General features: G+C 41.3%; 1 protein-coding gene and 1 long non-coding RNA gene across 4 annotated transcripts in view; both read left to right on the forward strand.

Annotated features, from left to right (window-relative positions):
• The window catches only part of sec24d (SEC24 homolog D, COPII coat complex component), a 194,306-nt gene extending 172,520 nt beyond the window's left edge, over positions 1-21,786 (forward strand). For all 3 annotated transcript variants that reach the window (XM_072253167.1, XM_072253168.1, XM_072253169.1), the window contains exons 21-23: positions 12,442-12,633; positions 16,297-16,386; positions 18,331-21,786. In XM_072253167.1, coding sequence (XP_072109268.1) covers positions 12,442-12,633; positions 16,297-16,386; positions 18,331-18,471 — 423 coding nt within the window. In that variant the 3' untranslated portion in view covers positions 18,472-21,786. The remainder of the gene's footprint in view (positions 1-12,441; positions 12,634-16,296; positions 16,387-18,330) is intronic.
• A 1,208-nt stretch (positions 21,787-22,994) lies between these two features.
• LOC140194677 (uncharacterized) lies at positions 22,995-27,677 on the forward strand. Its single transcript, XR_011885261.1, has 3 exons — positions 22,995-23,131; positions 23,651-23,977; positions 27,256-27,677. It is a non-coding gene; the product is annotated as an uncharacterized lncRNA (long non-coding RNA).
• Positions 27,678-27,888: the final 211 nt, after the last annotated feature.

Raw genomic sequence — 27,888 nt, forward strand, 5'->3', positions numbered from 1 at the left:
AGGCAGCCAGGCATTTAGACAGGGTATATACGTGTGCGGGTGGCAGCAGGGTTTTAGCCTAACAGCCTGGGGGAATAAACTGTTACCTTGCCTAACAGCTCTGGTTTTTATGCTGCGGTACCTTCTGTCTAACAGCAAGAGGTCACAGAGATTGGGGGAAGGATGGGAAGTGTCTTTGACAATCCTGGATACTCATGTATGTCCTCACTGGGGATGGAGAGAGACCCTTATGATGTTTTTTAGCACTCCTCACTATGCGTTACAGGGTCTTGCGATCTGGTGCATTGCAATTCTCATGTCAGACAGTGATGCAGCTTGTCAGGGCACTCTCAGTGGTGCTCTAGTAAATGTCTTGAGATTGGGTGGGGAGGGGAGGGGGCAAGGAGTCACACTTGCCTCAACCTCCTCAGGAAGTGGATGCACTGCAATGCTCTCTTGATTAAAGGGATGGTGTACGGGACCAGGCGAGATTGTTAGAATTGGTCACGACAAGAAACTTGGTGCTCCTGAATCTCCCCGTGGAAAAGCCATGGATGTGCAGTAGGAGATGGTCAGCCTGCACCTTCCTGAAGTTCACAGCCTTCTCTTTGCCTTGTCCCTGTTGAGACACAGGTCGTTGTTTTTACACCAGTCCACAAGCTGCTGTAACTCCTCTTTACATGCTGTTTCTTCATTGTTGCTGATGAGGTCAACCACTGTTGTGTCATTAGCAAACCTAATGATGTGATTTGGCAGTCCAGTCGTGCATTAGCAGTGTGGAAAGCAGCAAGCTGAACATGCAGCCCTAGGGGTTGCAGTGTTCAGCATGATGGAGCCAGAGATGCTGCTGCCAATACAGACCATCTATGTTCTCTTCATCAGGAAGTTGATGATCCAGTCACAGAGGGATGGGTTGAAACCCAACATGGACAGATTTCCCACCAGCTTCTGGGGTATGATTGTATCAAAAGCAGAACTTAAGTCTATGAACTGCATTAGACCATAAGACATAGGAGCAGAATTAGGCCATTCAGCCCTTCAAGTCTTCTCTGCCATTCCATCATGGCTGATCCCAGACCCCACTCAACCCCGTACACCTGCCTTCTCACCGTATCCTTTGATATCTTGATTGATCAGGAAACGAACTTCTGCATTAAATATACCCACAGACTTGGCCTCCATTGCATTCTGTGGCAAAGCATTCCACAGATTTACTACACTCTGGCTAAAATAAAATGCTCCTTACCTCTGTTCTAAAGGGTCACCCCTCAACTTTGGGGCTGTGCCCTCTAGGTCTAGATTCCCCACCACAGGAAACATCCTCTTCACATCCACCCTATCTAGTGCTTTCCACATTTGGTAGGTTTCAATGAGATCCCCCCGCATTCTTCCAAATTCCAGTGAGTACAGGCCCAAAGCTGCCGAAAACGGTCCTCATATTTAACCCCCTCATTCCCGAAATCATCCTCGTGAACCTCCTCTCTGGACCCTCTCCAATGACAACATCCTTTCTGGGAGATGGAGATCAAAACTGTTGACAGTACTCCAAGTGCAGCCTGATTAGTGTCTTATAAAGGCTCAGTATTATCTCCCTGCATTTATATTCTATTCCCCTTGAAATAAATGCCAACATTGTGTTTGCCTTCTTTATCACAGACTCAACCTGTAAATTAACCATTTGGGAGTCTTGCATGTGGACTCCTAAGTCCTCCTGCACCTCTGATGCACACTTAACCTTCTCCCCATGTAGATAGTAGACCACAACACTGTTTTTCATCTGCCACTTTTTTGCACATTCTTCCAATTTGTCTAAGTCCTGCTGCAATCGCACTACCTATCCCATCCACCTATCTTTGTATCTTCCGGAAATCTTGCCACGAAGCCATCAATTCCATTATGCAAATCACTGACAAACAATGCGAAAAATAGTGGTCCCAATACTGACCCCTGAGGAACACCAGCAGCCAACGAGAAAAGGCCCCTTTATTCCCAATGGCTGCCTCCTGCCTGTCAGCCATTCCACTATCCATGCCAGTATCTTTCCTGTAACACCATAGGATTTTATCTTGTTAAGCAGCCTCATGTGTGGCACCTTATCAAATGCCTTCTGAAAATCCAAGTAAATGACATTCATCGCCTCTTCTTGTCCACCATGCCTGTTACTTCATCAAAGAAGTCTAGTAGATTTGTCAGGCAAGATTTCCCTCTACAGAAACCATGATTACTTTGACTTATTTTATCATTAGTCTCCAAGTGCCTCGAAACCTCATTCTGGCATAACAAGTACAATTGTCTAGTTGGGACAGGGCTATGTAAAAGGCAGAGGCTATGGCATCATCAGTGGAACAATTTGGGCAATATACAAACTGTCAGGAGTTCAACTGATCAGAAGGCAGGATTTAATGCAATTCATGACCAGCCACTCAAAGCATTTCATTATTACTGATGTTGACGCCATGGGGCATTGGGGCAGGATACAATCGGCTTCTTGGGCATTGAAACCTACAGGTACAGTGGTTTGATCCAGGGATATGTTGGAGATGTTGGAAATGTCAGTGAGTATGTTCACTAACTGGCTGCACAGTCTCTGACCACATGGCCAGGTACATTGTAAGGCTCTGCAGCTTTGTGTGGGTTGACCTTGGCTTCCTCATATCAACAGTGGCCAGACATAGTGGCTATTCCTCAGAGATGTTGTTAAACCTACATACAAAGTCGGGAGTTGAAAGTGTGAGGATGGTGGGACCAATGTTCTGAATTGTGTATAATTCAATGCATGGAGTATTGTAGGAAAGGCAGATGAGCTTAGGGCGTGGATCAGCACATGGAATTATGATATTATAGTCATTAGTGAGACTTGGCTGCAGGAGGGGCAGCACTGTTAGCTCAGTGTTCTGGGGTTTTGTTGTTTTAGACGTGATAGAGCGAAAGGGAATAAAGGGTGAGTGGTGGCATTACTAGTCAGGGAAACTGTTACAGCAGTGCTTAGACAGGACAGACTGGAGAACGTGTTTGCTGAGGGTATATGGGTGGAATGGAGGAATAAAAAAGGGATGCCCACATTAATAGGATTGTATTATAAACCACCCAACAGTTTGCAGTGATTTAGAGGGGTAAATTTGGACAGAGATCATAGACTGTTGCAAGAAACAATATTGTGAGTTTCATACTGTAAAAGGGCTGGCTGGGATAAAGTTTGTCAAATGTGTTCAGGTAAGTTTCCTGAATCAATACATAGAGGTCCCAACTAGAGAGAGTGCAATACTAGATTTCCTATTAGGGAATGAGACAGTGCAGGTTTTAGTAGGGGAACGCTTTGCAAGGCAGTTACAGAAAAGGATAAATCTCATCCTCAGGTTGAGATCCAGAATTGGAGAAAGGCCAATTTTGATGGTATCTGAAAGGACCTGGCAAGTGTGGATTGGGACAGGTTGTTTTCTGGCAAAGGTGTGCTTAGTAAGTGGAAGGCTTTCAGAAGTGAAATTTTGAGAGTACGGATTTTGAATATACCTGTCAGAACAAAAGGCAAGGATATCAGACTTGGGGAACCTTGGTTTTCGAGGCATATTGAAGCCCTGATTAAGAAGAAACATACATAGAAACATACATAGAAAATAGGTACAGGAGTAGGCCATTCGGCCCTTCGAGCCTACACCGCCATTTATTATGATCATGGCTGATCATCCAACTCAGAACACCGCCCCAGCCTTCCCTCCATACCCCCTGACCCCCGTAGCCACAAGGGCCATATCTAACTCCCTCTTAAATATAGCCAATGAACTGGCCTCAACTGTTTCCTGTGGCAGAGAATTCCACAGATTCACCACTCTCTGTGTGAAGAAGTTTTTCCTAATCTCGGTCTTAAAAGGCTTACCCTCTATCCTCAAACTGTGGCCCCTCGTTCTGGACTTCCCCAACATCGGGAACAATCTTCCTGCATCTAGCCTGTCTAATCCCTTTAGGATCTTATACGTTTCAATCAGATCCCCCCTCAATCTTCTAAATTCCAACGAGTACAAGCCCAGTTCATCCAGTCTTTCTTCATATGAAAGTCCTGCCATCCCAGGAATCAATCTGGTGAACCTTCTTTGTACTCCCTCTATGGCAAGGATGTCTTTCCTCAGATTAGGGGACCAAAACTGCACACAATACTCCAGGTGTGATCTCACCAAGGCCTTGTACAACTGCAGTAGTACCTCCCTGCTCCTGTACTCGAATCCTCTCGCTATAAATGCCAGCATACCATTCGCCTTTTTCACCGCCTGCTGTACCTGCATGCCCACTTTCAATGACTGGTGTATAATGACACCCAGGTCTCGTTGCACCTCCCCTTTTCCTAATCGGCCACCATTCAGATAATAATCTGTTTTCCTATTTTTGCCACCAAAGTGGATAACTTCACATTTATCCACATTAAATTGCATCTGCCATGAATTTGCCCACTCACCCAACCTATCCAAGTCACCCTGCATCCTCTTAGCATCCTCCTCACAGCTAACACTGCCACCCAGCTTTGTGTCATCCGCAAACTTGGAGATGCTGCATTTAATTCCCTCATCCAAGTCATTAATATATATTGTAAACAACTGAGGTCCCAGCACTGAGCCTTGCAGTACCCCACTAGTCACCGCCTGCCATTCTGAAAAGGTCCCGTTTATTCCCACTCTTTGCTTCCTGTCTGCTAACCAACTCTCCACCCACACCAATACGTTACCCGCAATACCATGTGCTTTAAGTTTGCACACTAATCTCCTGTGTGGGACCTTGTCAAAAGCCTTCTGAAAATCCAAATATACCACAACCACTGGTTCTCCCCTATCCACTCTACTAGTTACATCCTCAAAAAATTCTATGAGATTCGTCAGACATGATTTTCCTTTCACAAATCCATGCTGACTTTGTCCGATCATTTCACCGCTTTCCAAATGTGCTGTTATCACATCCTTGATAACTGACTCCAGCAGTTTCCCCACCACCGACGTTAGGCTAACCGGTCTATAATTCCCCGGTTTCTCTCTCCCTCCTTTTTTAAAAAGTGGAGTTACATTAGCCACCCTCCAATCCTCAGGAACTAGTCCAGAATCTAACAAGTTTTGAAAAATTATCACTAATGCATCCACTATTTCTTGGGCTACTTCCTTAAGCACCCTGGGATGCAGACCATCTGGCCCTGGGGATTTATCTGCCTTCAATCCCTTCAATTTACCTAACACCACTTCCCTACTAACATGTATTTCGCTCAGTTCCTCCATCTCACTGGACCCTCTGTCCCCTACTATTTCCGGAAGATTATTTATGTCCTCCTTAGTGAAGACAGAACCAAAGTAATTATTCAATTGGTCTGCCATGTCCTTGCTCCCCATAATCAATTCACCTGTTTCTGTCTGCAGGGGACCTACATTTGTCTTTACCAGTCTTTTCCTTTTCACATATCTATAAAAGCTTTTACAGTCCATTTTTATGTTTCCTGCCAGTTTTCTCTCATAATCTTTTTTCCCCTTCCTAATTAAGCCATTTGTCCTCCTCTGCTGAACTCTGAATTTCTCCCAGTCCTCAGGTGATCCACTTTCTCTGGCTAATTTGTATGCTTCTTCTTTGGAATTGATACTATCCCTAATTTCTCTTGTCAGCCACGGGTGCACTACCTTCCTTGATTTATTCTTTTGCCAAACTGGGATGAACAATTGTCGTAGTTCATCCATGCAACCTTTAAATGCTTGCCATTGCATATCCACCGTCAATCCTTTAAGTGTCATTTGCCAGTCTATCTTAGCTAATTCACGTCTCATACCTTCAAAGTTACCCCTCTTTAAGTTCAGGACCTTTGTTTCTGAATTAACTATGTCACTCTCCATCTTAATGAAGAATTCCACCATATTATGGTCACTCTTACCCAAGGGGCCTCTCACGACAAGATTGCTAATTAACCCTTCCTCATTGCTCAATACCCAGTCCAGAATAGCCTGCTCTCTAGTCGGTTCCTCGACATGTTGGTTCAAAAAAACCATCCCGCATACATTCCAAGAAATCCTCTTCCTCAGCACCTTTACCAATTTGGTTCACCCAATCTACATGTAGATTGAAGTCACCCATTATAACTGCTGTTCCTTTATTGCACACATTTCTAATTTCCTGTTTAATACCATCTCCGACCTCACTACTACTGTTAGGTGGCCTGTACACAACTCCCACCAGCGTCTTCTGCCCCTTAGTGTTACGCAGCTCTACCCATATCGATTCCACATCTTCCCGGCTTATGTCCTTCCTTTCTATTGCGTTAATCTCTTCTTTAACCAGCAACGCCACCCCACCTCCCTTTCTTTCATGTCTATCCCTCCTGAATATTGTATATCCCTGAACGTTGAGCTCCCATCCCTGGTCACCTTGGAGCCATGTCTCTGTGATCCCAACTATATCATAATCATTAATAACAATCTGCACTTTCAATTCATCCACCTTATTACGAATGCTCCTTGCATTGACACACAAAGCCTTCAGGCGCTCTTTTACAACTCTCTTAGTCCTTTTACAATTATGCTGAAAAGTGGCCCTTTTTAATGCTTGCCCTGGATTTGTCGGCCTGCCACTTTTACTTTTCTCCATAGTACTTTTTGTTTCTACCCTCACTTTACACCTCTCTGTCTCTCTGCACTGGTTCCCATCCCCTTGTAGTGAACTAACCTCCTCACGCCTAGCTTCTTTAATTTGATTCCCACCCCCCAACCATTCTAGTTTAAAGTCACCTCAGTAGCCCCCGCTAATCTCCCTGCCAGGATATTGGTCCCCCTAGGATTCAGGTGCAACCCGTCCTTTTTGTACAGGTCACGCCTGCGCCAAGAGAGGTCCCAATGATCCAAAAACTTGAATCCCTGCCCCCTGCTCCAATCCCTCAGCCACGCATTTATCCTCCACCTCATCACATTCCTACTCTCACTGTCGCGTGGCACAGGCAGTAATCCCGAGAATACTACCTTTGCGGTCCTTTTTCTCAACTCCCTTCCTAGCTCCCTATATTCTCCTTTCAGGACCTCATCCTTTTTCCTACCTATGTCATTGGTACCTATATGTACCACGACCTCTGGTTCCTTACCCTCCCACTTCAGGATATCTTGGACACGATCAGAAATATCCCGGACCCTGGCACCAGGGAGGCAAACTACCATCCGGGTCTCTGGACTACGTCCACAGAATCGCCTATCTGACCCCCTTACTATCGAGTCCCCTATCACAACTGCCCTCCTCTTCCTTGCCCTACCCTTCTGAGCTACAGGGCCGGACTCTGTGCTGGAGGCACGGCCACTGTCGCTTCCCCCGGGTAAGCCGTCCCCCCCAACAGTACTCAAACAGGAGTACCTGTTGTTAAGGGGCACAGCCACCGGGGTACTCCCTATTACCTGACTTTTCCCCTTCCCCCTCCTAACCGTGACTCACTTGTCTGCCTCCCGTGGCCCCGGCGTGACCACCTGCCTGCAACTCCTCTCTATCACCTCCTCACTCTCCCTGACCAGACGAAGGTCATCGAGCTGCAGCTCCAGTTCCGTAACACGGTCCCTTAGGAGCTGCATCTCGATGCACTTGGCGCAGATGTAGACGTCCGGGAGGCTTGGAGACTCCAGGGCCTCCCACATCCAACACCGAGAACAGCAAACTGCCCTCACACTCATACTGCCCCTCTCCTCAAATAACAACAGAAAATGAATGCCAAACCTCCCTCGCCTCGCCCGTTTCCGCCTAAGCCTGTTGAGCCGAAGCCCTTAAGTCTTCACTCTGCTCCCGGCTCACTCCGCAGCCCGCAAACTCCGCTGCCCGCTCTATGAGGCTCTGTTCCTTTTAAATCTGCCGCGCTGCACTGCCCGACGTCACACGCCTGCGCAGTCCCGCCTCTCAGAACGCCGTTGGAGAAAAAAAAATAACGAAAATTTCAAAACTGTCTTTCTCGGCACTCCCACTCAGACTCTCAGACTCCTTCTTCGAATCAAACCCGAAGCAGGATGTCTGCCCTTTTAAATCTGCCGCGCTGCACTGCCCGACGTCACACGCCTGCGCAGTCCCACCGCAGGAGGTGAATAGCAGATAAATGTAGCAGGGTACAAATGAGATGCGTGAAGAGTATAAGAAATGCAAGAGAATGCTTAAGAGGGAAATAAGGAGGCTTAAAGAAGGGATAAGAGTGCTCAGGCTGACAAGGTGAAGGAGAATCCCAGGGGCTTCTATAGATAAATTAAGAGCAAAAGGATAGCAAGGAACGAAATTGATCCATTGAACATCAGCATGGTCATTTGCATATATGTACACCTAGGGTGCCTAAGACCTTTGCACAGTACAGTATACTGGTTAAAATAGGAAAGTAATTGGGAAATACAAATAAGAGTACTTAGCTTTGTATTACCTCAGTAGTATTACGTGTTACTTGGTAACTGGAAAGACATCATATACGGTACTGTGCAAAAGTCTTAGGCAACCTAGCTATATAAATATGCATGGATCCCACAGAGAGGGGTGAGATCTCTTTTAAGATTTTTTTCATCTGTATTTACTCGAGATGGACACAAAATCTATAGAACTACAACAAAAAGCAGTGAGGTCGTGGACCGTGTACAGATTACAGAGGAGGAGGTATTTGCTATCTTGAGGCAAATTAGTTTAGATATATCCCCAGGGCCTGACAAGGTTTCCCTTGGATCTTGTGGGAGGTTGTAACAGAAGTTGCAAGGACCCTAGCAGAGATATTTAAAATGTCGTTAGCAACAGGTGAGGTACTGGTCAATTGGAGAATAATTAACATTGTTCCATTGTTTAAGAAAGTCTCGAAGAATAAGCTGGGAAATTATAGGCTGGTGAACCCGACATCAGTAGTGGGAAAGTTATTGGAAGGTATTCCAAGGGACCAGATATATAAGTATTTGGATAGATGTGGACTGATTAGGAATAGTCAACAAGGCTTTGTGCACGTGGTAGGTCACATCTAAACAATCTCATAAAGATTTTCAAGGAGGTTACTGAGAATGTTGATAAGGCAAGGCGGTGGATGTTGTCTACATGGACTTTAACAAGACTTTTGACAAGGTCTTGCAAGGGAGGTTGGCATTCAGGATGAGGTAGTAAATTGAATTAGACATTGGCTTTGTGTGAAAGGCAGAGAGTGGCTTTCTGACTGGAGGCCTGTAACTAGTGGGGTGCCACAGGGACTGGTGCTGAGTCTGTTGTTGTCTGTCATCTATATCAACGATCTGAATGACAATACAGAAAACTGGATCAGCAAATTTGCAGATGACACCAAAATTGGGGGTGTAGTGGGCAGCGAGGAAAGCTATCAAAGCATGCAGCGGGATCTGGACCAGCTACAAAAATGGGCCGAAATATGGCAGATGGAATTTAATGCAGACAAGTGTGAGGTGTTGCACTTTGGAATGACAAACCAGGGTAGGACGTGCGCAGTGAGTGTAGTGTACTGAGAAGTGTGGTAGATCCAAGTACTGAGTACAGGAGTTGGGATATTATGTTGTGTTTGTATAAGATGTTTGTGAGGGCTAATTTGGAATATTGTGTTTTGTTCTGGTCAACTACCTACAGGAAAGATATCAATAAGATTGAAAAAGTGCAGAGAAAATTTATAACGATATTAAAGGCCTGAGGGTAGGTTAGGAGTTTATTCCCTAGAGCATAGGAGAATGAGGGGAGATTTGATAGAGATATACAAAATTATGAGGGATATAGGTAGGGTAAATGCAAGCTGGCTTTTTCTACTGAGGTGAGTGAGACTAGTGCCAGAGGTCATGGGTTAAAGGTGAAAAGTTTAAGGGGAACATAAGGGGAACATTTTGCTCAGAGGGTGATGTCAGTGGCGAATGTGGGTTTTATTTCAACATTTGAGAGACATTTGAATGAGTACATAGTTAGGAAGGGTACAGCAGGCTATAGTCTGGATGCAGGTCAGTAGGATTAATAGTCTAGCATAGACTGGATGGGCTGAAAGGCCTGTAGTACTCTCTGACTCTATGAAGTTTGGGTGTATTTATTTGCAGTAGCAAATACTGTCTAATGCTAAATTTATGATAAACTGTATTAAATGTGACCAGTTTTCCCTGTTGCCTGACCTACTGTAACAAACCAGAAAAACAGATACTGTTTTTGTAGTTATTTTTAACTCCAGAATCATTTGAAGGAAGCTAACCAACCTGTCAAAAGGGTCAAGCTTTCTATATTATCATAAATCCGCGGTCCCCAACCACCGGGCCGCAAAGCATGCGCTACCAGGCCGCGAGGAAAGATATGATTTGGCGATAGGAGTCAGCTGCACCTTTCCTCATTCCCTGTCACGCCCACTGTTGAGCTTGAACACACGCGAGGTCATTACGCATGCGTCATCCATGTCAGCGCGGGAAGGAGATCAACTCCTCGAGCTTGCAAATGACGACGGGCTGAAAAGCATGTTTGACATAACATCTCTGCCGGCATTCTGGATCAAAGTAAAGGCTAAATATCCTGAGATAGCCACGAAAGCACTGAAAACATTGCTTCCATTTCCAACATATCTCTGCAATGAAAGCAACGAAAACTAAATTGCGGAACAGATTGGACATAAGGAACCTCCTTCGAGTATCGCTGTCTCCCAACACCCCTCGATAGGACCGTGTTGTTGCAGGAAAACAAGCCCAGGGCTCCCACTGATTCAGCGATATTGGTGTGTTGCAATGATTTTATACGTTCATACGGGGGAAATATGTGCTGTGTGTTTAATATCCAAACAGTACTTAAAATGTTATGATGCTATTGACTTATATAACCATATAACAATTACAGCACGGAAACAGGCGATCTGTGCCGAACGTTATTCTCACCTAGTCCCACCGACCTGCACTCAGCCCATAACCCTCCATTCCTTTCCTGTCCATATACCTATCTAATTTTTCTTTAAATGATGATACCGAACCTGCCTCTACCACTTCTACTGGAAGTTCGTTCAACACTTACTTCAAGCTCCCTGATAATTGACTTATCGCCATATTCATGCGAGGAAGATATGCGCTGTGTGTTTAATATTAAATTCGTTAGATAATCCCTTTTAGAAACGAAATTAAGTGTATTAGCCACTTATCACCTATATTGTGTTCGTGATTAACACCCCCCCCGAACTGAATTTGTAGAGAAAAATTGGCACGTACATGCATGCGCAAATCACGCATGCGCACTGGTGCCCGCACAAGGCTTCATGGTCATTGTAGTCTTTCTTCCCCCCCCCCCCCCACCCCACCGTCGGCCGGTCTGCAAGAATATTGTCAACATGAAACCGGTCTGCAGTGCGAAAAAGGTTGGGGACCCCTGTCATAAATAACGTTAAAGTAATAGTATTTCAGTTTCATTTCTGTCACAATGCAAATTCTAGGTTTATACAGTACTGTGCAAAAGTCTTAGTCAAAAAAAGCAAATTTCATGACATATATGAGTAATGATAAGCCTGATTCTTATATGGTCTCTATTGTGGGCTGAGTGTGGGAAGAGGTCAGGGGCAGGGGCATTATGGTTGGGAAAAGGGAAAGGAAAGGAGAGGAGAGGGGAGTGAATGGGAAGCACCAGAGAGACATTCTGTAATGATCAATAAATCAATAGTTTGGAATCAAATGAGCTTGCTTGGTGTCTCAGGGCCGAGTGTATATTCACCAGTGCCATTCCCCTCCTCGGGCACTCCGTCTCTGCTACCTGTTTCCTACCACTCCCATGGTGCTCATTATCATCATCCTTTGCTCCCGCCAGATTTATAAGCTTGCTCTCCATTCTATATTGACAAATATGGTATTATGCAAAAGTCTTAGGCACCCTAACCATATAAATGTGCCTAAGAATTTTGCACAGTACTGTATGTTAGCCAATAAATGAACACTTCAAAAGACAAAATCAACATACTCATAACAGAATCATAAATGTTGGAAAGTACTGATGTAAATTTTATTGAAGTGCCCAGCAGCAGTGCATGAGTCTTACTGAGGTTTGGAGAAAGTTGTGAAGATTCCCTAGAATGACAGCATAGACTATTGAAGATAATTATAAGAATAGGTAGCATAAACTGGGCTTCCAGTCTGTGGGGATTGGTATATGAAGGATATTCTTAAGACTACTAACACAGCTGAAAGAGCAAGTGGGAAAGTTTGGCTTTGTAAGGAAAATTGAAACAAGGACACATCATTAGAATGATATCAAGATAAACTTTCCATGAAAAACTAAGTGGAAATTAGGAACAAAGAAACTGTAATTAGATGGTTAACTAAAAATTTCAAAACTGCAGTCAATAGTCTTTTTCTTAGACAAGATTATTATAGAATCTCAAACGAAGGCAAATACAGTTATACGGCATTTCTGCAGCAATTTTGTTTTATGGTACAATAGACTCAAGAGGCTGAATGGCCTCTTGTTCCGGTGTTTCCAACCAATAACACAACTGAACACTTGTCCTTTTCATAACAGCACAAAATGGATGTAAACAGTGAGGACATTCCTGCAGCTGTCCGTTGCTCAGAGGAACGTTTAGAAGATGGAGGAATATTTTTATTGACAAATGGAATAAATATGTTTCTGTGGCTGGGATTGAACTCACCACCTGAACTAATTCAAGGCATTTTTAATGTACCCTCCTTTGCACATATCAACTCTGAGTTGGTGAGTAATGTATAAAAAGTCATTAAATATATGTACAGTATATGACATAACTAACAAGAGATTCTTTATCCTTCCCTCACTGGCTAAACCAAATTATTTTCTTGGGGGGAATGTATTACAAAAATGATGTGTATCAACTTTAATAATACTTGTAGGGGTTAGTCAAAATGTGTCTATTTGCTGAGAATCTGCAATTTTAATCATTGATGTAGGGGCTGGGGATCTCCTTGGAGTGTTCTCACCTTCCCACTGCCCCCCCCACCCCATCCCCGTACACAGACCAAAATTAATCCATACACAGATAAGCAAAACTAAGTTGTAATTTCTGCAGCCTTATTTTGGCAGAGTGGAAGCTGTTCATGAAAATTCTGTACCAATAGCATTATAAAACCCAAGGCTTGTGGCTCAGCTGAATTCTCGTTATAGCCAAGCATCATTGCTTCACCTGATTTCCTGTCCATATGCATGCTCTCATCAGCAAAGTGTTGCCCTTAACTAATCCAGCGTGAAATGAAATATTGCTGATAGTCCCTCAACTTGTATATCCATGATTTTAATATGAATGGTGATACAAAGTGCTTCATAGAAGAATAATAAGAAATGGAGACATTGAGGTGGGAAAGGGAAATTGGAGTTGATTGAAAGCTCCTGAAGAATTCTTAAACTCATTTAAGAGTATATTTAAAGGAAGACAGAGTAGGCAATTAGTACCCATCTACATTTGGAAAACGTGGTGGGTTTTTCCTTTTCTTCAGGGCATGAGTGAAGCACGAGTGTTTGATGGCTTTTTGGTACTGGTTTCTATTGCACCACCCCTTCCCAAGATTTACTTACCTAACATTTCACATTGGTATTAGATCTCTCTTTACTACTGACCTGGACCTCTGGATTACCACAAGCTAATAACACTACCACTACTCTACTGATTCTCACAAATCTTTTGGCATGCAAGTATTCTACATGAGCAGAAATTATGAGATTTTAGCAAGTGCAGAAACAATCTGAGTGACCTTGTCATCTTTTCTGGTGATTTTTTTAAACTCAAAGTCTTTTTTATTGACTTCAGTATTTAGATTGCTAAACTGTGGAAGTATATTGCACTGGCATGACAGGAAGGCTGTACAAGTGTCAGATGTTTCCATTACTCATGCACACAAGAGGGAAATAACAGAGAAGAATTTTTTTCAGGAGAAGTTATTTTGCTTTTATTGAGAGAAGTTGTAGTTGTTTCTGTACCACTTAAACAGGCTGGTCATTGAGTATTCTATTAGTTTAAAAAATAGTTATGGAAAAAGATAGTAGAACAGATCCACAGGTTAAAGTCCTGACAGGATCATGGTCAACTTTGGGGATATATGCAGGATCTAGTGGGGATGACTAGGTGACTTTACTTAAAGGCAAAGGAACTGTTGGCAAGTGGGGGGCTTTTAAGAGTTAAGGGCAACCTGTTCCCATTAGAGTGAAGGATAAACATACCAAGTTCGGGGAACCCTGATTGACAAGAGATATTGCGGCTCTGGTAAGGAAAAGGAAGGTAGCACACAGTGACTTTAGGCAGCTGGGTACGGGCGAATCCCTCAACAAGTATAAAATGTTTAAGGAAAAAGGAGAGGGAATTCAGGATAGCACAAAGAGGGTATGAGATGGAATTGGCTCGAAGGGTCAAGGGTTATCCCAAGACGTTCTTCAGTTATATTAACTGGGAAAAAAGGTGACTAGGTCCTTTTAAAGACCATCAAGTTTGCCTATGTGTGGAACCACAGGAGGTGGCTAAGATTTTCAATGTCTATTTCTCCTCAGTGTTTACTAAGGAAAATATGGATATCAAACAAATTAGGGTAATAAATAGTGAGGTTTGGATAATATGCATTGAAGAGGAAGGAGGTATTTCAGCCTTGAAGTATGTTAAGGTGGGCAAATCCCCAGGGCCTGACTAAGTGCACCCCTGGACCTTATGGAAGGCCAAGGAACAAATCACAGTAGCCCTTGTCGAGATAATTGCTTCATCATTAATCATTAGTGAGGTTTCAGAAGACTGGAGGGAAGCTAGTGTTGTTCCATTGTTCAAAAAGAGTAACAATATCAGGCCAAGAAGCTACAGACTGGTGAGTCTGACTTCAGTTATAGGGAAGTTACCAGAGGAAATTTGGGGACAAAATCTTCTGTCACTTGGATAGTCAAGGCCTGATCAAGAATAGTTAGCATGGTTTTGTGCACATGAAGCCATGTCTGATGAATCCTTTGGAGTTTTTTGAAGGAGTAACTAAGAGGATAGATGAAGGTACAGCAATGGAAGTTGTCTATATGGACTTCAATTAGGCCTTTGACAGGTTTCCACATGACAGGCTGAGCTGGAAAATTAGGTCGCATGAGTCTGCAAGGTGGTTTCAGATTTAGCTAGATGGTAGGAAGCAAAGGTGATGACTGAAGTTCAGTTCTCAGACTGAGGGCCTGAGTCTGGCATGGTGCTCCAGGAGTCAGTGTGGGATGTTTGTTATTCCTTGTTTCTCTAAATGATTTGGATATGAATGTATTTGGGATTATTACAAGCTTGCTGATGCAGATAAATTAGGGAGTCTTTTTGATAGTGAATTGCAAAGAGATCTTGAGGAAGGTAACCTCTGAGATTATACATTTTGGATATTTAAACTAGGATAGACTTATTACAGTGAATGGCAGGATACTACCTAATATTGTGAGATAGAGAGATCTTGCAATATAAGTGCACAGTTCTCTGAAAGTGACCACACAAGTAGAGAGGTTCACTGTGCTGGCCTTCATCAGTCAGAGCATTGAGTCTAGATGTAGGGAAGTTATTTTGTAGTCATACAAGTGATTGGAGAGACCAAGCTTGGAATATGGTGTACAGTATTGGTCGCCCTGTTATAAGAAAGATATTGTCAAGGTGGGGAGGTGCTGCCTGGACTAGAGGGGCCTGAGCTACAGAGAGAAGTTGGAGATGCTGAGCTTTTATTCCCAGGAGTTCAGGACAATGAGGCATGACCTCATAGAAAGTTATAAAATCATGACATGTATGGATAAGGTGGACAGTCATATTCCTTTGTATAGGGTTGTGTTGTTCAAAACTAGAAGGGACAAATAGAAGATAAGAGGGGAGTGGTTTAAAAGAGACCTGAAAGTTAACTTCTTTATATAGATGGTAGTGAGCGCCCAAAATGAGCTGCCAGGGGAAGTGGTTGAGGTGAGTACACTTGCAAAATTTAAGAAGCATTTGGATAAGTACGTGGAAGGAGAGAAGTTTGGAAGATGCTGTGGTTGCCATAGAACTGTTGGACCAAAGGGTCTGTTTGGCCCAACTAGTCTATGAGTAAAGTTATTGAACAGTAGACTATATGCTCTGAATTATACACCCTGCCCTTCCAACACATTGGCTGGTACTGTCTTGTTCAATAACTAGTTTGTTGAGTGTCATGGTTGGATAACATTCAAACATTAGAGATACAGGAGTGTGTGGGGAAAAGCTTTATGTTATACCTGCCATAGTGTTTCATTTCAGTTTTTTGTCTTGCACAGTGTATAGAAAAGTATTGATTAACACTAAAGTGAGAAGCGAAATGATGGGTTCACACTCAATTTCACTGTAGACAATCACTTGGAAAATCTGCACAATCTTTTGACCTTTGAATATTCACTTCCTTGCAGACAAAATTACCTGAACTGGACAACCCATGTTCAAAGAAGATTAGGATGATCATTGACAATATAAGAAGCCAGAGCCCTTATTCCATGAAAGTAAGCAGAAATGTTAAAGACCATGTTTTTTGTTCAGATCTCTTATAATTATTGGTTTTTTTATTCCAACTATTGATTTTAAGTTATGTTACCTACCAGTGCATTAACAGGTTTACACTGTGCCCCAAAAGTTTAAATGATAAAAGGTGAGATTGCAATAGGCAGAGCCAATACTAGCCAACTAAATCACATTTCTAAATTCAGCTGGATTGATTAATAAAAAAGTAGTTTGGAATACTTTGGCATCATTGGTCTCAAGTGTGATGTTTACATGCCTGAGCATGCACTTCTCACCAGATGAAGCTTTAGCTGAAGAGGACTGGAAGATGATAGCTATTCAAGATAAACTTTTTGCTTTGCTTGAATATAAGAAATAAAAGGAATGTTTAAGTCTTCCCCTAGTCTGGACCCCTGACTTCGCTGAAATGTGACACATTTATCTTATTGCTGAGGGATCCCTAATTTTCTGTAAATTGTAGTTTCTTACCTAAGGTTGCCTCTTAATGACTGGATTCCAATATTCTTGAATATTTGTTGGGAATGTGCTAGAGATTAAATTTGACTCCTTGAAGATGGTAAACAAATTAATTATCTATATTCCACCACTGAAATAAATGCTTTATTTGTGTATCTGATTTTGACTTGTCTCCAAATGGTTAAAACCGCATGCAGACTGTACAGTAGGGGTCAATCATACTTGTCAATGTTGCTCTCTTCGCACCAGTGTCCTTTTGCTACGTAAATAAAATAGGTGAGCAGGACACACAAACCATGTTGGGGAATATTGTCTTAATTAGGCAGATCTGTCCCCAGGTCATGAGACCTAAGCAGGGAGAAATGTCGGCTTTCTTTCTAACTGGGCAAAATCTGTCAGGAGGTAGAACCTGGGGCAAGAAGCTCTGAAAATACTATTTTATCCATCAAGTTTATCTGGGGGTCTGGACTTTCAAAATGTTCCTCCTGGTTTCATGTCCCTCACTTGTAGTATATAAACCTATATAATGGGTTCCAATATATCAAGCTGTGATGCAACCAGCCAGTATATTCTCCACTGTACATCTATATATAGAATTTTGTCAAAGTTTTAGATGATATACTGAATTTTCACAAACTTCTAAGAGAGGAGAGGCATTGCCATGCCTTCTTTGTAACTGCACTTGTGTGCGGACCCAGGACAGATCCGCTGAAATTACAATTTTAAGGAATTTAAAGTTGCTGACCCCCTCCACCTCTGATCCCCTGGTGAGGACTGGCTCATGGACCCCCTTTCCTTCTCCCATCGTCAATAATCAACTCCTTGGTTTTACTGACGTTAAGTGAGAGGTTGGCACCGTCTAGCCTGATTTTCAATCTCCTTCAGCTGATTTGTCACCACCTTTGATTCAGCCAACAATAATGGTGTTGTCAACAAACTTAACTATGACATTGGAGCTGTGCGTAGCCAGACAGTTATCAGTGTAAAGCAAGTAGAGTGGGAGACTGACCACACAGTCTTGTTCACCAATGCTGATGGTGATTGTGGAAATGTTTCACTGGGTTTTAGTATTTCCAGGACATATTCCCTTCAATGTAAATCGAACATAGATTTTAAAGAAAATATGTGAAAAATCTATTTTTAAATATGTACACTGTACCCTATAATGTTTGCGTTTTAATAATTAGAACTAATTTACATGGTGTATAACAGTTTCTAGATCTGCTTGAAATGTCCCAAATTCCAAATTTGTTGAAAATTCTTTGTTGTTATCTCTCAATTTTAATCTGGATGTTCCAAATTAAGCTTTCTTGATTTTTTTTAAGCAAAACTAACATCTAACATTCCTTTCAGAAAAAATGACATTAATACTGTCACAAATTCATATCATGTCACAGTGAATTGAATGTTTTCTACAAATTCTGCAGCCCAAAGTTTTAGGTTTGATTGTCTCTTCTTTTTATCTACAGCTGATAATATTAAAGCAAAAAGAGAAATCGGAGGGGATTTTCAGGCAGTTCCTCGTAGAAGATAAAGGGATCCATGGAGGAGCTTCTTATGTGGATTTCCTCTGTTATGTACACAAAGAAATCCGCCAACTTCTCACCTAAGACCTGCCTCAACCAATTGCAAGCGATGCCTTATCACTCGCCTTTACAAGAGAAAGGGAAAGCAAGAACTGCACAAGATTAAATTATAAATCTTTTAATTTCGCAACTTTTGTTGACAGCACTTGAGTTTTCTTAAGAGGAAAACTATTTTGAACGTACCAGACATCTAATATTTACTATTTTATAGTAACTCTATAGTTTTAGTTGAAGTATCACTGATAATAAAATAGTTGGCATTATTGCATACAGTTAATAATGTATAGAACTGATGATATTCAGTACTCTCAGCTGTTATATTGGATTTCAATTATTGTTCTTTCACTGACGTATCAAGAACATGGACAGTAACAAATCACATTTTGCTACCCAGAAATAAATCTATCGGGTGTTGTATTGTTAAATGTTTCATCCTGCCAACAAATGAGTGGTCCTAGTGTGTAGCAAGGGAAAGCAGAGCAATTTGATAAGTCTGGCCACAAAACCTGCTATTAAGTAAAGTACCCTCTTTGTAAGTATTGACGTCAGTTGCCAAAGATAATGGCGATCAATTGCTGCAGGTGCTCTTTATAAATCCAAAACTTTTAATATTCTTAGCAAGATGTAGTGCAAATACAGTGGACCAAAACCAGAGAAAATCTACTTTTTTATTTTTTGTATTTAATTAAATCAAGCATGTCTTTCTTTCATAGATGCAAAGCTACAAGAAGAAGCAATGAATGAATCACAGTTCTGACTTGCCTGCTTACTGTGAACATTGCTCTGTCTTGTCAGTGTGCTTAGACTGTTTGAATGATTATTATTGGATATGATGCTGAATTTACTCCACAACGGCATTTGTTGTTGTTGTTCAGATATGCACACTTGCATGTCAGATTCCATTGATGATAAACCTTCCTTTTATATCATCTATAAATGTGATATACATGTAATATAGCACCATGGTTAATTTTCTTCAGCACAGTGTTAAGTGATACAGAATTATTTTAGAAACAATCTTTCAAAATCACCATTTTTAGAGTTGAGAACAATTCAGGTGAATTAGTTGAAACATACCAAATCTTTTAAGGCAATTGATGGGGCAATTGTTGAAAGAAAATTTTCTCTGGCACAGGGAGACATTTATGACTGAGCCTAGAATTTCCTTCACTGAGAGGATAGTAAGTCTTTGCTATTCCAGAGCAGAATGTTCAATCTTTGTGGTTCTGTGAAACAGCAATTGATGGTGTTTTTTTTTAAAGATTTTAGGGGATTTGTAGGATATGTATATGATGCAGGAAGAGGTGGAAAATCGGCATGCCCTTTACTGAATGCAGAGCTAACTCAAAGTTCTATTTTTATGCTGTAACAGCAACATCAACTTGACTGACAATCAGTGATAACTGTAACTGTCAAAGTTTAAATACATCTCCAGAAAGGTGGATTTGGTGTGGTGAATGAAAGGCTTAGCAACAGCCATTAATAATTAATAAAGGCATACATAAAATTAAATACAAAGCACTCTGTAAAGTTTAGAAGAATGAGAGTGACTGGACTGAAAAAGATTCATGTGAGAATCAAACAAACTGTAGATGCTGGAAAGCTGGCTTTTTGAAAAATACCTCAGTCAGCCATGATTTAGTAATTGGAAAGTGGTCTGAACTGTGTATTAAGTTTGTGATTTGCTTGTTTAAAACGCCTAATGTCTTTTATTTAAGCTGGTGCATTGGATGACATAAGAGTGCCTGATAAAGGCATGCCCAGGTACAGAATAATATGCAACATTGAAGTGCCCATTTTTGTCCTAAACTTATTGCTGCTTAATGTGGTTTCAAGCCTTTTTGTCCTTTTGTCAAACTGAAAACTCAGAAAAGGCAGAGATCACCCCATGTTGTGTGAGTTTCAGCGGAAAGTTATGTAGAGGTCAGTGTAACGTTTGCAGAATTTTGCCCCCAGTGAATGGTGCCTGAAATTGCAAATATTCAAATAGACAAGTAAAACAGACAACATTTATTTTTCAGTACTTCAGCAGAAGAAACTGCAGATTAGGCCAGCGTGGAGCATAGTGGTTAGTACAACACTTTGCCATACCAGCGTCCTGGGATCAATTCCTGTCGTTGTCTGTAAGGAGTTTCTACATTCTCCCCATGACTGTGTGCCTTTCCTCCAGGGGCTCTGGTTTCCTGACACAGTCCAAAGGCATACAAGTTTATAGATTAATTGGTCATTGTAAATCGTCCCATGATTAGGCCAGGATTAAATCAGGGGATTGCTGGGCAGTGTGGCTTGAAGGGCCTATTCCGTGCTGTATCTCAGTAAATAAGTAAATAAATTATAGAAAAAGAGGGGGTGTTGCAGTTATCTCCAACCAGTGCTTGGTTTCAGTGAATAGAAAGTCTTATAATCTCTGCCACACTATCAGGCACTTGATTCAATGCATTTTGAAACAGTGAAACACACAATAAAGACAATGAAATATATAAAACAAATACAACCCACATTGAAGGGGTAAGGAACTGAATTAAAGATGATCATCATTTATTTTACTGGAAAGAAAGAAAATAAAAAGTACTTAGAGGAGTTGTGAAAGAGGAAACAATGCTTGTAATGAAATCCTGTATCACCAGTTCAGCAATTTTCTGTTGTGCGTGGTTGGCAAGAGGAAAGCAACAAGTTGTAAAAATCAGTGATGACATTAATTGTACTTCAGTTATTGCTTCGATCAATCAGTTTTGTAGCACAACATTGTAGATCAATTGTCTGTGATGGTGCAGGACTGATGAAGACTACCAGTAAATTATTTATGTAATTTGTCAATAGGTTGGAAACACCAACAAATTATCAAGCTTGTAGTCCCTAGCAACAAGCTCATATTCATTCATAGCCATCAGTAAGTGACCAAGGATTTAAAATAAGAAAGCAAAATGATAGTGAAGGCCTTCTTACATAGTTAATATATTTTGTATCATAATACCCATAAAATACTTGCATCATTGGTATTTAATCATAAACTTGTTTGCAAAGTAGCATTGTGCTCTAATCCCTAGAATTTTAGGGGCTGCATTTCTATTTACATACAAGGCAAGCTACAGATTTGAAATAGTTTCAATGTCTAACTTTGTAAATCCAAAAAGTAGTATTCCTTTTCATTATATTCACTTCAAATGTTAATTATTAGAAAAATCATTACAGCTATTTTTACAATGAAGAGTTGGATGGGACATGTGAGAGAATAAAGTACCTGCAATTCTGACCTTAACGTGACTATTCTGTCATAAATTTGATTATGCAATTTTTATGCTTTTATTAATTATGTGAATAAAATAATTACAAATACAAGTAAGTGCCTTGCTTGCAATATAAGCTGTTCACCTGATCTGCCATATCAATAAATAATTTGTTAGTGTAAGTACGTTCCACATTCTCAAGATACCTCAAACTACTTTCCTTGTGTGCCCACAGTTTTAATTTAGAAAAACTAAACAGTCAATTTTCACATAAAGTAATGGCCTACAAATGAGCTAAGATGATGTAATTACTGGTAAACATGGAGGTTTACCAGTAAATAAGTTTGCAGCAGTTAAACTTACCTGTTCATAATTCAGTGACATAAACTAACAATCTGGAGAACCAAATTCAAATCTACCAAGTTAGCTTTGAAATTTAATCCAGCTAATATTCTGAATTTGGGAACTAGAACACCAACTGTCATTAGTAATGATAATGATTAAAACTGCCAAATTGTTATAAAACTTCATCTGTTTCACCAAAGTCCTTCATGAAGGAAATCTGCCATCCGTACGTATTGTGGCCTGTATGATCTATGATGGTTGATTCTTAAATGCCATCTGATGAGGCCTAACAGGACATTCAGTTGTACCATGAGCACTACATTAAAACAGAAAATGAATAAAACTTGACAGGTCACTAAAGACTGGCATCTAAACTGGGAGAAGTGACATAGTTGCGTTCACAGAATGATACCTCAGACAATGTGCCAAATTTCTCCATCATAAACCCTTCTTGTCTCAGAGGCAAAAACTGCATCCTTGACAGGTCTCAACATTTTCAATGGATGTGGATAAGGAAATCACTTGATCATCACCTATCCCTCAATTCATGAATCTGCTGCTCCAGGTCAGGCAAAACCTGAAAAAAGCAAGTGCAAAAAATGTATTCTCTGTACTGGGGTTTCAGTGTCCGTTGCTAAGTGATTTGGTGCAATCACTATGGGGCAAGTTGGCCCAGGCCTGATGACATCGCTGTCAGACTGAGTCAGCAGCAGTTAGTGACTGAATCAACATCACACGACATCAGCCTCCCCGTACTAAGATGCATCTCCATGACAGCATTGGGATAAGTGACCACAACACAGTCCTTGTTCAGACACAGTGCCAAATTCATACTGAGAGCATTCTCCATCATGTGTGGCATGATAATTGTGTTAAATGTCATAGATTCAGAGCAGACTTGGCAGCTCAACTGTGAACGATAGCAGCTGTGGAGGTATACATCACTCGTGCCATTTGTATCTCTCACTCTGTCATTATCATCGATCCAGGTAAAATGAAGAGAGCAGGAGGACTTGACTAGAACAACATCAGGCATACCTACAAATAACAAGATGCCTGCCCAGTAAAGCAAAACAAGGCAATGACTGCTAAAGGCCAATAGACAGAGCCAGGTAATTTCACAACCAGTGGATCAGATAAATGTTTGCAGTCCTACAACATTTAGCTATGGTGGACAATGAACAGCTAATGGGTACACAAAGGGCCAAGAGTATCTTCATTCTAAAAGATGGTAGAGCCCAACTAAAGAAAGGGATGAAGCATTTATAACCATATTATCAGAACTGCTCTGAGATTTCCCATCATCACAGTCTCCAGCCTGTTTGATTATTTCCAATTTATAGAAAGAAGTGTAAACACAGCAAAGGGATCAGACAATATTTCAGTTATATCATTGAAGATTGGTACTCCAGCCAAAGTGTCCCAGTGTAGTTAAAACACTGGTATATGCCGTAGTTAATAATGTAGAAAATTGCCCAGATATATCCCATTCATTAAAAGCAGGACAAATTCAATCTAGCCAATTGCTACATAAATCAGCCTCACAATCATTAGCAAAGTGATGGAAGCCATCAACAATGCAAGCAAATGGCATTTCTTCATCTGTAACCTGTTCACCAATCTTTCTTCAGGGTGTTCTTCAATCCAGATCCCATAGCCTTGGCCCAATCATACAACAAAGAGCTGAATTCCAGTGCTGAAGTGAGGGCATTTGCACATAACACCAAGACAGCATTCGATTGGGTATGGCATCAAGGAACCCTGGGAAACTGAAGTCAAAGGATACTAGAGGGAAAGTATTCTTGAGAATGGAGTTATACCCCACACAAAAGAAGATGGCTGTTATTCTACATGACAGTATCCTGGGTCCAAATATCTTCAGCTGCTTCATCATAAAACATAGAACAATACAGGAATACGCCCTTCGGGCCACAATGTCATGCCAAACCAACCAAAAGGTAAATCAGAAAAAACACAAGAAACAAATCCCTCCATCTTCCTCACATCCATGTGCCTATCTAAACATCTCTTAAAAGCCTCTAATGTATTTGCCTCTACCACCTTACCAGGCAGCACATTCCAGGCATCCTCCACTTCTTGTGTTAAAAACTTACCCCTCACATCTCCTTTCAACCTACCCCCTCACACCTTCAAAGCATACTCTCTGGTATTAGACATTTCAAACCCAGAAAACAGAGACTGCCTGTCTACTCTATCTATGCCTCTCAATACAGAATCATAGAGACTAATCAAAGACAGTCAACATGGCAGATCCTGTCTGGCCAATTGGATTGAATTGTTTGAAAGGGTGGCAAAAATGAGTATTTACATGGGCTTTAGTAAAGCCTTTGACAAGGTCCCACTGGGAGAATGAGATCAAGGTAAGTTGTTAAACCGGATCCAACATTGACTTGGTAAAAGAAGACAGAGGGTGATTATAGACGGTTATTTTTGCAATTGGATGCCTGTAGCTAGTTGTGCCCTATAAACATTTCTGCTGAGACCTCTGCTGTTTCTGATATCTGTGAATGTGGGAGGCAAGGTCAGAGGGAATGCAAAGTGGAAGGGTCATGGGGAATCTCAGATTACAAGTCTTTAGATCATTGAAGACAGCAACACAGTATGCAATGTGCTTAGGAAGCATAATATCTACTGGCCTCATCCAATACAGAAGAAGAGAGATATGCACCAACTTTAAAAAACTTTGATCAGACCTCATCTGGAGTGCTGCGGCAGTTTTGGACCCCATGCTACAGGAAGCAAAGAATATTTGGAATGGAGCAATTCAATCATGTGAGGAGAAACTGAAGGAGATGGATCCATTCTCCCTTGAGAGTAGACACGACTGCAGAAAATATTTCCCCATATCAGAAGCAGATAAGACTAGAGGATGTATGTTTACAGTAAGTGGATTTAGAGGGGGTAAGAGAAGTTCTTTTTCACCCAGAGATAAAAACCTAGAATGCAGTGACTGAGTGATTGAAGCTGAATCTAGGTGACCATTCAAAGTGCTTAAAAATAGAAGGACAGGGCCAAATACTGGCAATGAGATTAATTTGGGAAGGTTGCCCACTGGTCAGCATGCTTGAGTTGGGTCAAAAGCCTGTTTCTATGCTATACGTTTCTAAATCTCTATGATTCTTACACCAGCAAGGACCTTCGGAGAAAATCCTCCTCTTTAACATATGGCTTTAAATCTTTTCTGTACATATTCAAGACTGGATGGAGTTTATCTTCTGTATTTCAGCTAAACAAAGCATTTGTTGCGTGCAGAGTTCACCCAGAACTTCTCTGAATTGGCCGATCTAATTAGGCTCAAACCTTTGACCTTCTCACCCAGAGGCAAGAGGCTACCTCTGCCAAAAATAAAATAAAAATGAACCCATCTTCCATTGTGGGAGTATCCAGATCCATAAGTTGTACTTCCTCCAAGTCAGCCAAAAAAGTTGCATCTGAACAACTATTCATGACAAAATTTACTTTAATTTAGTTATAACATCCGACAATCTAGAACTGACACCATTTCACTACACTCCTAACAGGCAATTAGCTTGAGGGAACAAACTTTAAATATTTACTTATGTTTTCAATTCTTTTCCTGGTCTGTAATGTGTCCTGGGACTAATTTCAAATGCTGATGGATAAAATCCATTATATTTACATAAACCAAACCTTTTTGTTTAAATGTATGTTTTAAGGAATACTTTGAGCACCGTACTACTTTCAACCATACATTGTAACAGACGTCCCAATTATGCTTTTGTTGAAAGCTCAGAAATATAAATGGCATAAAACAGATTTAATCTAAGTTGAGATCGACTTCAGAGCAGACTATCACTGAGAACCACAAGATTCATGGGAAGCCAATTCAAATAGCCTGCGTGGGATCTGGCAATTTTCAAATGTGGATCAATAGTAAGCTTGTGCAAAATGTTATCTGCTATGCGTGTGATTTCAGGGCTCCCCTCAGTACTAGCTTGATGGGGATTTCATTCATATCAGGTTATTTTGACCTAAATCGAATGGAAAGTGACTTAAGCAACTAACTTATCACTCTAAGCTCACCTAAAAAAATCACAAAGCATTTGTAGATGATATCAGGAAAGTTATGGTAACAGTGTTTCTCCATCTGAAAGCTAACTTAGTGTTTACTTTGCATGTGAAATAAAAGAAAAATTTACTTGAAACATTTCAGCAGACTTCCAGAGTAGATGCATGCTGACTCTCAGCAGTGCTCACTGTTGTGGGTTTTGAAACGATTAATGTAGGTGGTATTTTAAAGGTAGCTTTCAGTTTTCTAAAACAAACCTATGAACTTTCTCCAGCAGCTTAAAGGAGCTGGTGTATGTAAATATTAGAAACATTAATTGTGCCAAAGACTTTAACACGTAATGAAATGTGACATGTGACCAATGGTTGGATACAGCTGGGACCTGGAAAGTGAATGACTGGGCATTATTTACTTTTGCACTCCACAACTGAAAATACACTTTGGACAGAGTGAAATCTGATCATGACCTTCGGTAATTTCAACATTGCACAAATTTATCTGGGCATTTACCATTATGTTGTGTCACAGACCTGACATAATTATAAAACATGGGATGATGTTGGTGTTCCTGGGGAGATTTCTGTGTATTGTTCAAGGAGAGCTCATCAGTAGTTACTGCTGGATTTATAGTGGTTTCATGGGGCATAGTGCAGAATGAAATTCAAATAAAAGATCCCTGCCAGCACTCCTCCATCAACAGCAAACCCTCAATTGTCAGACTCCCCTATAGCCCCAAACCTTTCATCCCCAAGGCCCTGATTGCCCACCCCTCTATCATGACAGATCCTTTGATCTCACTGCTTCTCCACTCAGCTTTGGGGCATCTAGATAACAGCAAAACATACGTTAGGCTGCAGTTTATCAATTAAAGCTCAGCATTCAATGTCATATTTCCATACTACTAACCAACAAGCTCCAAATCCTAGGCCTCTATACCCGACTCTATAACTAAATCCTTAACTTTTTTATTGGGAGACCACAGTTAACGGGGTTGGTAATAAATTCTACTCCTCACTGAAAATCCACACTGATGCACCCTAAGTATGTGTACTTAGCCCTCTGCTTGACTCTCTCTACAGCTATGACTGTGTGGATAGGCCCAACTCAAATGTCTTCTAGAAATTCACCGATGACCACTGTAATGTTCTATTTCATAACTTATAGTAACTTTTATGTCATTCACAGTGCTGCTACTGCATTACAACAAACTTCATAACCGTCCTAGGCGGGAGGAGAAGATGGCAGCGCGACCCAGTTCGCGCAGCTCTCTGGTGAAATGATAATCGTATCTGTTAAATAGGGGCTGTGGACAATTCTGACGTGAGAAGCAGAGGAACATCTGGAGAAATTTCTGAAATGCCTGGTTTCGCTGCTGTTGTTAGTGTGAATCTCTGGAGGGAAGGCCCCAAAATCCCCGGCGTTGCCTGCTGCTGGTGATCGAGGCTGAGGTCGAATCGTTTGGATAGAGATGGTGCACGGTACTCGGTGTCGGAGGGCTGATCAGAGCTCAAAGTTTTCGGACGACTCAGAATCGGACTGTGGTCGGGCATGGCAGGGAGAGTTTTCTTCCTTCTCCCATCTGCGTGAGATGTGGGACATTCGAGAGACTTTGAACTTTTTTTACTGTGCCATGGCCTGTTCTTCATCAAGTTATGGTATTGTTGCACTGTTGTAACTATATGTTATAATTATGTGGTTTTGTTAGTTTTTTCAGTCTTGGTCTGTCCTGTGCTTCTGTGATATCACACCAGAGGAATATTGTATCATTTCTTAATGCATACATTACTAAATGACAATAAAAGAGGACTGCATGTCCTC

This window comes from Mobula birostris, chromosome 3, assembly GCF_030028105.1.
Source record: "Mobula birostris isolate sMobBir1 chromosome 3, sMobBir1.hap1, whole genome shotgun sequence".
NCBI lineage: Eukaryota > Metazoa > Chordata > Chondrichthyes > Myliobatiformes > Myliobatidae > Mobula > Mobula birostris.